Source organism: Puntigrus tetrazona, chromosome 9 (genome assembly GCF_018831695.1).
Source record: "Puntigrus tetrazona isolate hp1 chromosome 9, ASM1883169v1, whole genome shotgun sequence".
Classification (NCBI taxonomy): Eukaryota; Metazoa; Chordata; class Actinopteri; order Cypriniformes; family Cyprinidae; genus Puntigrus; species Puntigrus tetrazona.
In genome coordinates this window covers 10,947,379-10,965,178 of record NC_056707.1, presented here as the reverse complement: position 1 = coordinate 10,965,178, position 17,800 = coordinate 10,947,379, and the positions used below count along the sequence as shown (strand labels likewise).

General features: G+C 41.3%; 1 protein-coding gene across 1 annotated transcript in view; it reads right to left on the bottom strand.

Moving 5' to 3' along the window:
* Positions 1-10,987, bottom strand: part of klf7b (Kruppel-like factor 7b) — a 41,865-nt gene extending 30,878 nt beyond the window's left edge. Inside the window, exon 1 of the mRNA XM_043248487.1 lies at positions 10,524-10,987. Coding sequence (XP_043104422.1) covers positions 10,524-10,625 — 102 coding nt within the window. The 5' untranslated portion in view covers positions 10,626-10,987. The remainder of the gene's footprint in view (positions 1-10,523) is intronic.
* Positions 10,988-17,800: the final 6,813 nt, after the last annotated feature.

Below are 17,800 nucleotides of genomic sequence, written 5' to 3'. Positions count from 1 at the left end.
ATTAAAATAGCAGCCGACCCACATAGCTGTACACTTGCTCAGCCTTCCATTCCCGAGGAGGCAGACTTTTTACGTTCTTGACTGCAAACACCTCACAATCTCTGTCATTTTTTGCACTCCTGTTTCACTGCTTTCGCACCAGATGGTGAGAGCGCTGTCATAGCATCCAGGTGCTTTGAGAAAACGGTGCTAAAAGAACTCGGTAACACCAATGAAAACACTAACAGAAATGGATATTACAGCCATTTTTGTATAAATTATAATGAGATGATTAAGACTCAGGTGCAAACGGTGGAAAGTGGGTCTCACTGTCTCCGTGCAAAACAAAGAAGGCTGAATGTCTCAATGAGCAGGACAAATGCTCCAAGGTCGTTGGTTCTCAGCGCATGACCCATTTAACTGAGCCATAACAAACTGGAAGGACCAAGAGCAGCACGTTTGTTCTGTCTCCTTCCCAAAAGCACTCAGCAGGACTCGCATTGTACAACCTTCAGGACGAAAGCGGAGTGTAGCATGGCCGTAGTGGGGAGGTTATTGTGTTTGTAGGGCAGCTCCAAAATAAGAGATACAAAGTTTCTCCTGCTTTAAAATATGCCACACTTTTCAAAATTAGGAAGACTTTAATACAAGAGAGGAATTTTAAGAGCAGTTGAGTAGCTTTGTAAAAAAAAAAAAGATTAACACACTTTGATTTATCTGACATTATTGTCATTATTGTATTATGCATGCTAATTAGCTAATTATTTTGCAAGACATTGTAGTAAACTAGTATTTAATGAATACAGAATATATGGATTCTATAGAAACACATTTGCCTGTCAAAAACTAAAAAGTTTTTTTTCTTTATGTTCACCAAGGCTGCATTAATTTGAATGCATTAAAAAATTATATGTATTCAAATATTTTTTTCAATTATTTCAGTGATGGAAAAGCTGAATTACTGCAGTCTTCAGTTTCGCATTATCCTTTACAAATCTTTCTAGTATGCTGATTGTTGATCAAGAAACATCATCGTCTAGGTTGAAAACAGTTGCTTAATGGTTTTGACTATTGAGTTTTTAAGTATTTAATGCAGCCTGGCTGAATTAAAGCGTTAATTAAAAAGAGGAAATGATTTGGACATTTTAAACAGTGTTTCCTAATTCAGCATTCTCTGAATTGTCTTTATATGTCACAATACTACTATTTCTTACAGTCATTTTGTCTCACAAGTATGAGTTTATGTCTTACAATTTGACTTTTTTGTTCTGTAGGATTCAGCTTTGTCTGGGTTTGATGAAAAATGGAGTGTGCCAGCAATAGTGAACAGGTGGGTCTCACAGCAGAGCAGCTCAGAGCAGCCTCAAGGAGAAGCAGCAGAGCCTGCAGATCCTTAGCCAGAGCTATATCAGGTATACAGTATGGCACCTGGCACAATTTACAGAGGGTCTGGCCTGCCTAAAATAAAAGGCTTAAAATAAAGCTTACACAATATGGCGCCTGCACCAGCTTAGCAACCATCACCAGGAGCTGTAACTAGCATAACTGTAACAGTACGGCTGTTGGTTTGATGAATGGAGAGGATGTTGGCAGTTGTCCATGTGGAGGGAGTGACTTTTGGGGCATGGGGAAGGAAAGGGGGTCTGCGGGTTGGGGGGGTGATAGTGGAGAATCCTGTCGGTAAACAAGGGCTTGGTTTCCTCCACTGAACTAGCAGTGGATGGGGAGGAAGTGGTAACACGCACTTAGAAACTCGGCTTTCTAGGAGAACACCCGCAAACATTCTCTGTTTGTGCTCGATGGGGCGGTCCTGCTTTCTGAACTGTGCTCAAAGTCAGCTCTCTAGAGTATTTGCGTCAAGCTTCTCTGCTCGCTGGAGCAAAAAGTCGGGCTTGTATGCTCTTCCACACCACCAGGTTGGACACACACCGGTCCTGTGCCCGGTGCCAGGGGGGCATCTGCCCTTTTTATTTTCTCCCCATGTAATTACTGTGCAGAGCTGTTAGTTAGGTGGAGGGCTCTGCGAGGGTGATGTACACCAACCTTGCCTGCACACCTCTCAACATAAGCGCCATACACCTGCTTTGACCTCTACATGAATATAGCATCACTATATTTACTATATTTATTAGTTTGTATAAAATATATCAAATACATAATATAATGATTGCTCCATTGATGTAACTATATGGCTTTTAATTTGTGGCATACAATGTGTCTAGATATGCGTAGGAACTTGTTTCATTTTTTTGCATTGGAACAGCCCACATCATGCAAATTGTACAATAATCATTGGCTGTGCTCTAAAGGTCAACGCGAACAGGGTCAAACTGGGTAAGAGAGCAAAAAAGAACAAGCGAGAGAAGGAAAAGAATGAGTTACTGGAAATGAGCAAGTACAGTCAAACTAAATGCTGGAGTGACGCAAGGTCATGTGGCCATTAGAGAGAGATGATATGCACATAAGCACATGCACACAGATGTTTTTTTTGTTTTTTTTTTATCATGGTGGGAACTTTCTATTGACTGGTACTGTTTTTTATATTTTGCTAATGGAATATTATATATGAAAGAAAGCAGACATTAAAAGAGTGCTATCATTCTGTTTGGATTTAGTGGAGAACCATATCAATAATTAAATCTTCTACACAGATGAGACGTTTTGGCATGGAGTACATTGTTCCAAATATTTTACTATTTAATTAATAGATATCAGTATTGCAAAAAAGTCTATGCTGCTATTGTGTACATGTTGCTTTAGATGTTGATTCCACAAGTATGAAGCAAGTACGCTTCAGCTGGTAACATTATGATTAATCTAAATACAGAATATTAACCAAAATAATATTAATAAAAACACAATCTTGTCACATCTACTTTAGTTTTAATTCAAACAGCTCATAATCAAAAATCTCTGCCAATGTTCATTCATTTACAAATTCAAGTTGTTTCAAGATCACAAAACATAACCTAAAGGGATTTTATACCTGGTGGAAAAGTACCTGTTGTTGGTCTTTGTGTTTGAATAGTCCTTGTGACCTGTCCTTATTCATTGTATGTCACCAACACCAAAACAAACAATGAGCTCACTACTCTTGTTTGGCAGCTTGACAGCAGGTGTTGTGTGATTCAGACCTGAGCTTCCTGCCACTCTGAAACCCAATCTGAAATCACAATCTCCACTAGACAAAAGACTGAAAATTCCTCTAGAGGAAACGCATCGAATCAGATTTGCCAATAGTGTTGCTACAACATCTGCATGCAAAACACGGCACTTTCCTATCGATGAAAAGATATCTAGATACAAAGAACTGTGATGGGAGTGGGCTGTGTATATTTTAGTGCTGTGACGTCAAACAAGATGATGTGGCTTGAATTTGTTTTTGGCCAGATTCAAAATATGAACATTAGACAGGCTAACAGCAGTCTTAGATTTGCTGTATGCACATTTCCATCTGGACAGTGTCGGTGCAGGCCAGGGAATTTCCAGAAGGCCAAAAGAGGATAGAAAGAGTGCAGGACCATCAGCACCGCATCTCATGTCAAGAACACTTGAATAAACATGAGAGACATCCTTCATTTCCCTCCTCTGCCTTCCTCTCTGGCTCTTTCCTCTCTCAATTTCTTTATTTTTACCTTGACATTCTGCAGGGCTACTTATAGCTGGTTAGGAATACACAAAATACCATATTTATTATTCATATAAAATGCCCTCCTGGTTTATGTAAGTCTAACATTTGCAGAATACTGAGTGCTGCAGTCTCAAATAGCGTTGAGGTACCATTTGCAATGAGGAAGTATTGATTTCCAATCTGCCGTGTTTTTTTCAGGGTGGTGTGAGAGATATCATCAGGCTGTTAGTCTGAGTTTGTATGCGTGTATGTGCACTTGCACTTAGAGAAAAATGGCTGGTTCCTCTCAGCCTGTTAATCAAATCCTTGAGTGGCTAAACTGCCTCTCCATCGAGACCAAGGGGGACGACAGGCCTCATGCATAAAGATGCATTCCGAACACTCATCTTTCTACGTCTTTTTCTCTCTCTGTCCATCCTAGCACTGCTTCTCATCTCTATGGGCTGATAGACTCTCGAGAAGACGGCAGACAAATGACCCTCACCATCCTTACCATCCAGCAGATCCTCAATCATTGCCCCTGAAAAGCTCTTGATCCTTACATAAAAAGACCACCTCCATCAGCAATCACTCACAGGCGTGGGGATAATTAGCACATCGGCCACTGTACGCAAACTGAATGTGTGGATGAGGGTAGGTATGTTCAGTTTAGCATGTGCTACCTCTGGGTCAAATAATCACAACCTTTCACCACAGAAAGAATTGGTTACATGCAACTGTTTCCTGTAGAAATACCTAGAATGCATCTGTGGAATTTTGTGAATCAAGTGCATGCTGTGAATCTTCTGCAGTTCCTTAGGCAACATATGCAACCACGCATTTCTTGTGCCCACAGCTACGTATTGTAGGTGAGACACTGTTAGACAAACAACAGACACCCTCAGTGGAGATAAGCATGGCCCATTAGTGCCTCAAAGCTTGCGTGGCCAGATCGAGAGTAAGATCACTTCCAGTGCTTACTGGAAATGGATAGGCTTTAACATAATCAGTACATTGCTCAGCAAATCAGTGTTTCTCATAACATTTACTTTTATTATCTTGTAATTAATGCACTGTTTTTGGCTGTTGAGGTGATATATTTGGCTCAAACTACAGTTCTTTGAAGTGTAGTCACAAACTTAGTATTCAGCATAGCTTATAATAGTAGTCTGTTTCCTTTTTATCACTTTTGAATCCTTTTTTCCACACATTTCCTCACCTGTTTAATGTTCCTGACTGTGTTTGTATGTTACACATCTTCTATACACTCCTTTTTTTATGTTTTATACCATGTTGTGTTTGCAAAGTATTCCGCAGTTTTTTCTTCTCTTGACATTTTAATGGAAATCATATATATATATATATATATATATATATATATATATATATATATATATATATATATATATATATATATATATATATATATATTATTTATTTATTTATTTATTTTTTATTTTATTTTTTTGGGAGGGGGCATTTTTTTTAAACTTATGACATTATTATATATTTGTAATTTTTTTTCAGCCTTTGACTTTGTTGTAGGTTGTGTTCTCTGGAGATGCCAATTATCCCCCAGTTTCTCATTCCACCAAACCTATGTTTGACTGTTCAAAAACCTACCAACTGCCAGTTTGATGCCGTCTTTGATCTACCTCTAGCGCTGAGAATAAATTATAGAGCAATTGCCAAATTTCATGGTGTACGATATTTGGTAAACAGCACAGTGTATATGAGGGTGAGCTAGAGCTGCGCTTCAAATGCTAATGATCTTGTAAAGGCATTTCACTTTAATGTAGTAACTCAGCATCACAGAATAATAGTTAGTTCAGGTACTGCTTTTATTCTGTAGCATTTCCACAGCTAGTTGTTTATTAGGTTACCCAGACCTGTCATGCATGTTTGCGGTTACAGCTTTATTTTAACAAAGAGATGGAATTCAACAATTGTTGTGTTGCTTCAGAAACAGCTTGTGTTAAAGCCTTAGTATGAACTTTACTCAAACGTAACAGGAGAATGTGACTGAAAGGTCCCCACATCAAAGTGAGACCTGGTTCAGCCCTATACATGAAAGACCCTGCTGCACCCTCACGACTGCCTAATTACTGTCAGCTGTCTGGGGGCTGAGTGATCTGCTGTGTCTGGGGCTTTTTCTGTAGTCACTAAGAAAATTTATATGCGCAGTTGTAATTGAGCTACAGTGGGGTTTTTTTCAAGTAGTAGTCGTGTATCTGGCTTTATCTGTATGTCCAAGTAAACATGACACAACGTGTAACCAAATGTTGGATTTAATATGTGAGCAACTGCTAAAAGTAAAGATAAATTGTAGTAGATTAATGGATATACACGCTGGAACAAAACTGACATATAATTACATTAGCCAGGTCTGTTAGTCCAGCTTTGCAAAAATGTAAGTATTAAAACGCACACCCATTCCCACCAACTGCACATCACAAAACCCAAATCACAAGAAAGATACAGGTAGGTGGGAAGAAGAAAAATACACAGCTCTTTTGTAATCTCAGACGATGACTTGACAGTGATTCAAAGTGTATGATAAAGCCAGACAAAACTTGATTTTGACCTGTCTAGTCACTGGCAGGGGCAGTGTAGAGGAAATGCCCTAGAACAATGGGTTGGTTTATGATGTCACACTGATAACAACAGAGTGGTGACTTATGAGTGTCTGTCTGCTTGCTGATCCTTGCCATTATATGGGACAGTCGATAATCCAGTGGAAACCAAACAGCTGACGAGATCAATTAAGTTCTAAAAAGTTCAAATAGGGAATAGGTTCATAAAGAGTCACAGGTACTTTCCATTGTGGGTCAAAATTATGTAATGGAGCCTGTTGACTGGTTCAGCAGGGTCCACTGAGGTCAACGCTGTAGAAGGGAGGTGTAGCCCAAAGTTCACAGATGCACTGTACATCTGCTCAAGATAACTTTTTGATGGCTTATTTATCTCAACGTGGGAGTCGTTACATTTCAACAAATGCCTGAGCATCAGCATGTACTGATAGACCTGTTAACACTTCAAATTGGAGCCGGTCGAACAGGTTTGAGATTGAATTCCTCAGAGTAAGGTCAGCAAGTGAGAACATCACCACTGACAAAATTTAGGTTGTTGCAGAAAGCACAAAGCTTTGAGGGAGTACATGAACCTTCTTTGCATGGACCTGCAAGTCTCCCAGGAGACAAGGAGGAGCTTAGCAGAGTATCTTGGTCTCTGAAGACATACCAATAATACCACTTGCTCTACAACTTCAGGGGAAATTTCTTTGGTGTCGTCAACAAGGTAATGTGTTTGCCCATTACTTTGGTGTCCTGGAGCTTTACCAATTGCAGAAAGAGACCTGAAAAGGGGCTTGAGAATGCTCTGCGCTGTCAGAAGATATACTGTGAGAAAGCAGCTGTGTTCCTCAGGGTATTACATAATGCACATTTCAGTATTCACTGCCCAGAGAAAGCTTGAATGCCTTCAGCTGGAGCGAGCTCAATGTGGACAGCGAAGGAATGCGATAAAGGGTAGCATGGCCAACTGCCTGCACCATAGGCTGCAGGGAAAAATTAGCAAGAAAGTGTCGGGGCAGGCTAGTGAAGATGGTGGGCTCCTGTAGGCCTAGTGTGGAACCTCCTCATGAGCATTGATGTAGCCCAGCTCAATGGAAATGCATTTTTAATGGTATTATGTAGATACACCACCTCTCTCCCAACCCCCATCCACTGACCCAACTTTCCAGCCCTTTGTTTCAAAAAGTTACTGGGCTGTGAAATGCAAAAACTCACAGCACAGAATATGCAAGCAGTGCGATTCATTATCTTGTCAAACTGGGCTTCTCTGGGACAGACCGAGCTCAACGTTTGCACTGCCTTCGCCTCAGATAGCTGTTGCTTTCAGCTAGTCTCTGGGGCTTAAGTGACCCTTCTCAGACGTGCTCCAGTTCTACTGACTGTGATGTGTTTCTGTGGGTTAGTCGTCTGCCCTCCAGCTGCCAGTGAGCATTGAGAAGTTCAACACATCTCAGATTCTATTTTGCAACCTTTTAGCATTAAAGCTATTGATAGAACATGGGGGTTAAAATTAAAGTTTTGCTGAGATTATAAGAACAACCAGGTCTCATGGGTTAGGACCACAATGCTTACAGTAGTAGTCCTAGAAAAGCTTTGAGATAGGTGCAATCAAACCCTGTTTCTGAAATTAAAACAAAGTCAATTTAAAATTACTGATGCTGATGGAAACTTTCCAAACAAAACACTTGACGATGAGGAGAAGAGTTCTGTAAGGACAGGTCTGCCAGACTTTGCAGACAAAGAGACAGAGAGTGACCCATTTTCGCTGTGACCCACAAAAAGGCCTGCTTGTCAGAGGACAACACACCAACAAAGGCGCCCACGTGGTGTACTAGCTGATGGAGGACAGATGGATGGATGCAGACAAACAGACTCAGCCCCCCAACCCGTCTCTTAGGTGATCCTTACTAATTGGCCAGGCTGCCTTGACTGCTTCTAATGGTGTTGTTTACTGTCTCTGCCTCATTCCCCAGGCCACTCCACCTGCTCTTCCAGCCTCCAGTGAGGAGCTCCGAGAGTCGTACTGGGTGGCACTGCTTAGGAAGGGGGGTGAGAGCCAACAGGGGCTCTCTTGTTGCACAAACAGCCGCTCTTTGAATTAACCTCACTTGCGGGTCACCGCCGAAATAATCCCTCCCTTCTCTGCCCCAAGAAAGGTTGGCGAGCTGTGATTACAGCGAGCAGCCCGCTCTGTCTTTTTCCTCTGTGTGCTTTTCTCTCTCTTCTGCGTTTCGTCTTGACAGTGAAAGATAGCGTCTTTGTTTAAGTTGGGGGAGACGGTGCCAGCAGCCGGTGTCCCTTGTGGGGAATGGATGCAGTGCACGTCAGGCCCGGGAGGACTTCATCACGTTCGACGGACAACCCCTCGTCATCCCTGAGCAGATCACCTCCGTCACCCTCCCCTCAATGGCCCCTGAGCCCCATCCCTGATCTCAGCCTGAGCTCTGAAACTCAATTCACCCATATCGCATCCATTAAGGTCTGATTCATGCTCCGCTCGCAAGGGGCCGAGCACAGCTATCCATCTTGTCTCCCGCTCAAAGGTTGCTGTTTACCTAGCACTGGCAGATCTAGGGCTACACTTTAAAACCATCCCAACCTGTAAAAGCATCAAACTTTAACTGTGATGTCACTCAAAGAAAAAAAAAAACCTGTATATTTACCTGCCTCCAGAGATGGACCTTTTTCTTTTCATGCTCACTTTCTGTGATAAATTTTTTTTAAGTTTTTTTCTGTTTCAATGTGACTGTTCTCCTCCTCTTCTAATGAGATACCCTTTCTGCTGTCTCGAAACTGACTTTGCCAGTGACATATGAACACATCTGCAGGTTGTAGCTCACAACAGCTTGTTTTCTTTTAAGTCATTGTTTAAATTTTTATAGTAGGTGTAAAATATATATATGAGACATAATGGCATATAAACATATTTAAGAAGCAAAGAAGTGTAAAGTGTAAAAATTGTGATCCATGTGTTCTTGGACAGCCGGTTCATGACACCACTGGGAATTAATGCCTCATGTACACATAACAGCCATTGTCTGATATGACCATGATGCTTTAAGTTAATTAATGCTAGAATTAGCAGATGAAGCAGACCTGTCTGCCTTCCTGCATGACATATTACCGTGCTAATCATTGAGATGAGATCGCCAGATCTGCATTTTCCTTCTATACCTATGCCAATATGTCTATATTTGCATTTGTTACCAGATAATATTTGTGTTGGTGTAGAAGTGCCAGTTGAATTGCCAGTGGGGGTAGATCTGTTTCAAGTTCACACACCAGCGATAAATAACCACTCGCTGCATTTCCCTGCAGTTGAGCACATGGAATTGCAATGAGCTGTAGACAGCCGGTGCATGCGTGCAGAGGCGTCCGTCGTCACATCGATTACCAGACATCCCTCTTACCTCCAACCATAAATCTTGGCATTAAATTGCTGCTGTTTAATTTGCAGAACTTCCAAACCATGTTGCTATTATTGCTGTTTTGGCTACTATTTTTGCTTAAGAACACCAAGCAGTTGTTTTGCATCGATCATATAAGGACGACATCACTTAAAAACATGACCCTGACAGATATTTTCCAATTTGCACATACATGCATGACTTATAAAATGGTCTAGAAGGCTGAAGAGGGATGTCATAAAAATGTGAAACACTATTATCACTGATTATCTCTACCCTTAAAAAGTCAGGGAAAATTGTCATACAGATGCCCACCAGCTTTTAAAAGCAGAGGGATGCATTCTCCTCACATCCACTCACGCGCGCACCCTCGCGGCGGAGGTAATACATAATACATGACGATCGGGAACTGCTCTTGATATCGTCGGGCAGGAAAACACGAAGTAATCTGACAGATGCGAATGCATTATTGAATAACAAGTCGCTTATTGTTAGCCAAGCCTTTATTTTTTTTCTGGCCACATTAGGTTCGCCTTAACAAAACGCCATTCAGTCAATTCCAGTTAGAATTAGCCTATAATGCACACGAATAGTCTCATGTCTCTTTCTGTCATTGACATCTATTTTGCCTTTGAGTGTACTGCAAATAAAAGTGCGCTAAAATGCATTTCTCTCCTCAAAGCATATTGCAGATTATTCTTCAAACTAATAATCACTTTCGCTCGATTACATAAAAAGAGCGGAGTTCTAGCCACGCTTTAGCGCGAGAGAAGCAAAACAGCACTAGCATCACTAATAACCACTACGCGGAATAATTTGGACATGGAAAACAGCGCGCTTGGGCATAAGCGCGCACTGTGAAGTTGTGAATGTTTCCATTAGATGCATGTGCATTTACGCACGGCTTATTTATGCGAGCTATCCGTGCAAGTAGTTACGCGCAAACTCTCTCACCTGCTGCCAGTTCTCCTCCAGCGACGGCATCGCCGAGAAGTAGCCCGTGTCGTGCACCAGCTGAAGTTCCTGAAAAATACTGTAATTCGCCAACACGTCCATGTTGATGCTCACAAGAAAAAAAAAGTGTTGCTTTGATCCTCAGGTATAATTTGTTTTCTTCTCAGCCCAATGTCAAATGCAAAAGAATGCTTCAAATCCTCCGCGAAGTGTAGTTTAAAGCTGGTAATTTTACGCGCTGAGAAAAGGAAGGAAAATAAAAATAATTCTTGTCACTTAATTGCAATCCCCGCGAACTCTCAGATCCTCAGCCTGGGAGTGGGATGCAAACTCGGTGACATGAACTGTCCACCTATTTCCGCATTGCCTCTGTCTCTTTTGCGCTATAAATTCCAGGTAGCCTTTCTCTTGAATGCCGTGGATCACCAAGGCAAGTTGCTGGGCTCGCTGTCTCGCGAGCGAGAGGAAGCCAAGGGAACTGAGGGGGCGTGGTTTGTTGTCAATCAATTCCGTGCGTGACCATATACGGTAAATAGGGTTGATGATCTCACTGGCGTCCAGTGAGGCGGTGCTTAAATGGCCAAAGAGGCGGGGTAAAATTTGAATATTCTAGCGCGATTGGCTCATGACGCTTGTCAATCGGGCCGTAGAAGGCAGTGAAAGGTGAGCTATTTTTAGAGAGCTATAATAGCAGCGGCAGCGAGCTGGCGTCTCTCATACGGTCGGAGAGAACGCAACAAACAGAAGTAGAAGTTGCTGTTTGTAACGTGAAGCAATTCTACGCCTGTATGAAGTCATATCAGCTGGAAATCACAATTTACGGTAACATACACCACAGAGCTGCCGATAAAGTTGGAAACAGTAGTTCAGAAAAATCAGAATCACGTTGTGATGTAATAGTTTGGCACATGCAAATACCGAAAAAAAGTACGGAGACCCTCTCAGATGTTCCACATGCACTAGGATTAGATGCTTTACAGACAAGATCAGGGCGACTTTAAATATTTTCATTCTGAAATAAGAGGCTTAATGAGTTTTAGCTCTTCTGATGGCGCAAATTACCTCAACGAACATCTGTAATTGCAACTCTTTCTGCAACTGATGGCATTGATTTGCAGTACTGATCTGGTTATTGTTGTGTAAAGGGTAATTGAGTCATCAGGATGTTTTTCATCCCTGTGGGCAAGCCAGAAACACTTTTAAAAGCAGTTAATTCCTGAAATCCATATAAGCGAAACCAAAACCAAAAAAATAAATAAATAAAAAGCAGCATATTTTTGAATAAAGACTTTCGCCCGTGGCAGTGCTGTATGACTGACCACTCGTCTTGCAAAACAACGTTTCCTTCATAGCTGTGCTTGTATTACATTTATTTTACAATATTATATTATCTACAGGCTAATAAAGAAATTTCAGTGTTTAATAATCGTGAATTTGATGAAGTCATGCAATGGGTTAGATAATGTTCAAGTCAACCGGTTTTACAAAAATGTCTGTAAAGACTGTATATTACTTTATTGTGAAATATGGATACATCTCTATACATCTTAAGTTGAGAGCACGGACATGATCTATCCTTTAAAAAAAAAAAAAAAAAAAAAATTCCCCACTGAAGACTCATTCACACCGTTATTGTTAAAAGACAAGTCCTACTCCTAAATCAGCGATTATAAAACCAAATATACCAAATACCAATACCAAATTATTATTTTCTTAAAAATACAATAACTGTCATGAACAAACATGTGTCTCTGAATTCTGTCAGAACAGAAATAGACACTTTTCTTTAGCTCTATAAACAGTATACACAACTATACGTTCTATATCTAAATATATGTGCCATACTGAGAACTAACCTATTTTTTTCATTCGTCATCTATAAACCAGATATTTTTAGTATGTTTTGGTTCTGGTATTTTTGGTCTGTTTTGAGGGTAACAGTTTCCTATTTATTTATTTTTTTTATTTTTTTGCTCCGTATAACTAGAAGCTGTCATCATTACTCTGGAAATCGAATAGTTTCCATTTCAGTTAATTAGTGACATATGGAAATGAAATTACTATAATCTGTGGACACAGTGAGAGAAAATGCCATGATAAAGAATCATTTAATTACATGTTTGATTAACAAAACAAATTCTATGTGTAATTATTTACGTTCTGATAGCACAGCGGTGGCCTACAGAGGTTTATTGTTCACTCTTAAAATCAGTATGTATGCATAATCTGCTCTTGCTAACTAATCTTAAGAAAGGTTCTTTGAAATATAAAAACAGCAAACACCCCCTGACCTTGTAGTCATGCACAGAATGTTTATATAAATGTAAATACTGCTTCAGTAAAAAAAATGACTGTCAGGCAGTCAAAAAGCCTGACTTTGCGACGTGAAAGAGTGTTTTAGTTGTAGTGAATAATTGAGTTTGTATGTGCGTTGTGCTGTCTGTCTCTTCCGTCACTTTCCCATGGGACGTTGGTCTTTGTCTCAGTGGAGTACCAGGGCAGATGGTTGCTAGATTGGCTGTTTCAGGACATTTTCCCTATTGATTTTTACAGGTCTCCCTGCCAGAGAGAATTAGCCAGAGTGGGGGTTGGATGGAGGGGTGGAGGCTGTTTCGTAAGACACACACTAGCCTGTCTATATCAAAAATATACACTGAACAATTTGCAGCTGAATGTCAAAGTGCATGCGATTTCCTATGCTACAGAACCATGCAGCGGGTCAGACGCCGGGGGACAAGACCGAGTCCTGCCTCTTCCTCATTGGCCAAAGAGCTCTACCGAGGGACAGGGGATGCTGGAAAGAAGAAGCAGGTGTGTGCTTTGGTGTTATTGCGCAGCGGGTTAAGGGCAGGTGCGAGTCTGCCAGGCTCGGTGGCACAGCTGGGCAGTGTAAGCCCTGATGACTGGCTCATCGCTGCCTCCCATGGCTAACCCTCTGTCTCACCAAGTCTGAAACAGCTGGTTCCAACTGAGCCTAGCCCTGACCGGGGCAAACCCTGCACCTTCCAAACTGGGCCACAGACTTAATATAACACACTCAGGGTGCCCTGCAGTTTCTACCTCCCACATTTTCCTTGGAGGCTTAAGCGTTAAATTTTAAAGGCTGTATGACGTCAGCAGGGGAATAATTTGTTATGCCTAGACACAACTACATGTAAGATGCATGATATTACATGCAGTTGTGTCTAAGCATAAGATTTTTTTCTTCTTGACTTCATACACTGATATTAAAAGGGATAGTTCCCCACAAAATGAGAATTTTGACCTTTTTTTTATTTTAGATTCTCTTTTTATTAGTTTTTATCTTGCTTTATGAGAAACAAAAATGAAGAATGTTCACACTCTTTTTAACTCTTCACTGAAAATGCTCTTGTATGAGAGAATTACATTTTTCCAATTCTGACTTGCTATGCTGACATTTTCACTGGCCCCCATTATGAATGAATGAATGAATAGTAATATAATAATAATGTTCATTTTAGCAGTGAATTGTGGTATATGCTGTATTAGATTTATTTGGTTTTCTTTGCATTTTTTTCTTCACAAATATTTTTCTTGCATACAAGCTGAAATTATACGGCTAGCTTAATCATTTTACAAAACCACTTTTCCTGGATAATGTTGTATGATGGAAAGCATCACAGACTTGTTTATATTTATCATCACGTTTGTACTGATGCCTACAAGGAAGTAATTTTAGTAGTTTTGGCAAAACCTGATTTATGCTGGCTAGCTCGATTGCATTATCTTTGTGGCAAATTGGCAAGCAGCATCTGCAACAACAGTGTTAAAAACATTACATAAAACCAAATGTTTAGGTTGCGAGACGGATCTGATTATGGATCTGAATGATCAATAAACAATGTTATGGCTCAGTCTTAAATAATTTAAAAGCTATCTTATGGCTTCAGAAGACTTTGAATGTAACCCACTAGTCGTATGGATTACTTTTATGCTGCTCTTTTGTAGCTAAACAGCCTCTTACCGCTGTACGTTTTTGTTGAATGGAAAAGAGCAGCATCGACTTTCTTGGAACACAAACGGAAACTATGCCACAATTATGTTTTTAAGGTAAACTGCTCTTTTAAACAGTGTGTTTAATCAAGACATCACCAGCGTCTCTGATTTGTGGGTGTTATGTTGATAATCCTGCTTTGCATGGTCCTGAATTAGCCGCGTTTCACTGTTATTGTTTTTCCCTCGCCGCCAAGGTGACATCATGTGAATCTGCCTCTGCTTGGATAGTCATGGCAACTGATCTGTTTGCATAAACACATGGGGCTGACTCTCCTCCCCTGCGGTCCCTCGTGTCACTGGGATTCTCACAGATCCTAGCAGCTACAGGGTTGTACCATTACTGCACCCTGCTGCTTCACACACTCGCAGGGGAGAGCCTGGCGCCACTCCTGTCTGTTCAGCCGGTCCAACTCCCATAGCGACCCCTACCAGCCGACCCTGGGGCGCTCTTCACCCGACACCCCTCGTCAGCGACATCCCCCCAGCCTCCAGCACTTACATCACAGCCCTCCACCCTCTCATCTGTGACCTGTGATCACACTCGACTTTCTGACATCCTTTTAAGTGTTCTTGCACAGCGGGCGCTTATGGCTGCAAGCTCACAACGCGGTGGAGTCGCTCGCAGCATAACATAAATGTTAGTGAGATGAAACAGGAAGGCAAACACAGACTCATTTTTAGTTGTGATGAATCCTGCTTGCTCAGTTGTGACAACACAAGCTTACCACGATAAGACGATAGCAGAAGTTGTATTTCATGCACCGCGCGATGTTTTACGAGTGTATTAATTTGTCATCACCGATTTCAGATGAGACGCCGGACTTTCTTTTGGTTGTAGATCAAACCCGGGATGACTGTGCAGCGTTCGCCGACGTGGCAGAGAAGGGGAATCAGAGGAGAAGTAAAAGGTTGCAGCATGAGATCATAGGAGTCACACTGAGGTAGGAATGAAATTATATCACTAGTGGGAATTGTCCCAATTAGGTTGGACTGGAGCTCTGCCACTGAGATGAAAACGTCCACTTGCATTAGACTGGCCCTCTTGTAGACTTGCCGAGATTCCCCTTCCCTTGGCCTGTGTTGTTCTGCTTCATTCAACCTCACTTCTCTTTCTCGTCTAGGCACGTGCACTGAAGTGACCCTGACCTCTAACACCTTTGCTCTTGCATGAGAGAACACCTTTTTGTGGCTTTGGATGGAAGAAGCAAGAGGAGGAGATGAGAAATGAAGAGCATGGCGACGTCCTTCACCATTATTATCGAGTTTTTGGAGGGGGCTCTGCTACGGCACAAAAAAGGTCCTCTTTGAAAAGAAGGTTTTCAGATTCGGACCCCTTGAGAACAGAATGATTAATTTAGCACAAGGAATAATACTTTGGATGAAAAAGGGAATACATTTATCTTTTCGCTTTCATCCAGTCGTCTCTGACTGTGTGCGGTAGAGCCCAGGAAACCTTGAGGTATTGCGCAAATTCAGTTGCAATTAAAGAAAAACAAAAAACGGAGTGCATGTATTCCAGAAGCTTGTTTTTCATTACCTGAATTGTTAGCCAAACATTCCTGCTGAACATCCCCCGTCTTTTCTTTTACTAGGGAAATTGAACCGTACAAATTCAGTCTGGAATTCTTCCAAATGGATCCAAAACCGTGAGAGTGCGCTGGAGCATCTCTGGTTTAGCATGTATGGAGTGAGGGGGATTCAGTGCAGCTCTATTGATGTGGCACACTGGGCTGTAATCTCATTAGTATGCTATAAGGCTGACCCGGCAGTGCTCGCCATGCTCACGGCATTATGGGGGAGAGGAGAGTGGGCCACACAACCCGGCATCACATCCATCCATTTGACACATTTAGAACTCCCTTACACTGTCCCCTCAAACACTCTCCTCCTTTTTCCTTTTATATCAGGCCCTTAATCACATGTTCAGATGGTTAGACTGCTCATCTAGTAGCTCTTTTTTGGTATTTGTTCTTTTTTTGCATCTAATCTCACTTTTATCTCTCCCTCTTTTATCCCCCTGTATCACTATACTTCCTCCATCTTTGTCACTGAAAGCGCGTCTATGAAAGCTTGTTGTCTTTCTCTCTGTCTATCACCTCTCTTCTTTCTCGCGCTTTCTATCTCACACCTTTTATCCCGATCAGTCTCTCTGCCTCAACGTTAGTGTGTGAGAACCAAGATAAAAACACACAGTAACACACTGATGGCGAATTGCTTCCCGATACATGTTCGCTTTACCATGTGGAGGTGGCCGCCTTCTCCATCGCATCATCTCTGTGCCTTATCTCTGCTCTGCTGAGTGTAAATATTTAAAGAAGGCTCCAGGAGCAGTGCTGGTAGCATCTCTGCAGACCGCACATCCCAACTGCCCACACTATCCATAGGCGGTGTGATGGAGAGCCCAGTGTGCAAATTATAGAATCACTTTGAGGGTGGTCGACTTTTTAAAGGAAATCTCTTTTTAAAGGAAATCTTTTTTTCCGTTTATGTTTGCTTAAATTGTCATTGGCTTTAATAACACATTTGTTAACAATCTTAAAAGGATAACTGCTCAAAATAAATAAAAAAAAATGGCACAAACCTTCATGCCTGTCCAGTCAGTGGGCTTAAAAACAATATTGCACCCCATCAGCTTTCACTGTGTAGACAAAAAAACTGAATCATTGTTTAAAATGTATTCTTTTAGATGAAGGAGAAACCTAAATTTGTTTTTCTTTCTAATGTCAGTATTTATAGTTTTATCACAGTTTAGTCTGATAATAATTCTAACTAGAAGGTGCTCAAGCAGCCTGCTGTTGCTATGGTTACCTCAGGCGAACACACAATCTTCAACTTTTGTGTTTGTTGAAAAGTCAGAAAACCATGTTTAAGCATGTATTTAAATCCTCCTCCCACCCTTTTGTTTTTACTGCCTTTGGGGGTCCATGCTTTAATTAGCAGGGTCAGACATAATAATTTGCGCTCATGGAGAACCTTAGTCTTGCCATCATCATCATCATCATCATCATGTGTTATGGGCAGGGGGTTGTTCATTGCAGTCATAACCACATCCCCCTTCACTTCTGTGCTGTTACCAATGAGGACCGCGCTGAGCCTCAAGATATGAAACCTGACACTTGCCTCAAATACACACATAAACATTCTTTAAAGCAATATAGTGCTCATCCAGCCTACAGCCGCTGATATTACACCCCAGCCCCCCTGTGCTTGTGATTTTATTAATAATAGAGAAGAGGCAATATATCCTTCTGCCGTGGAAG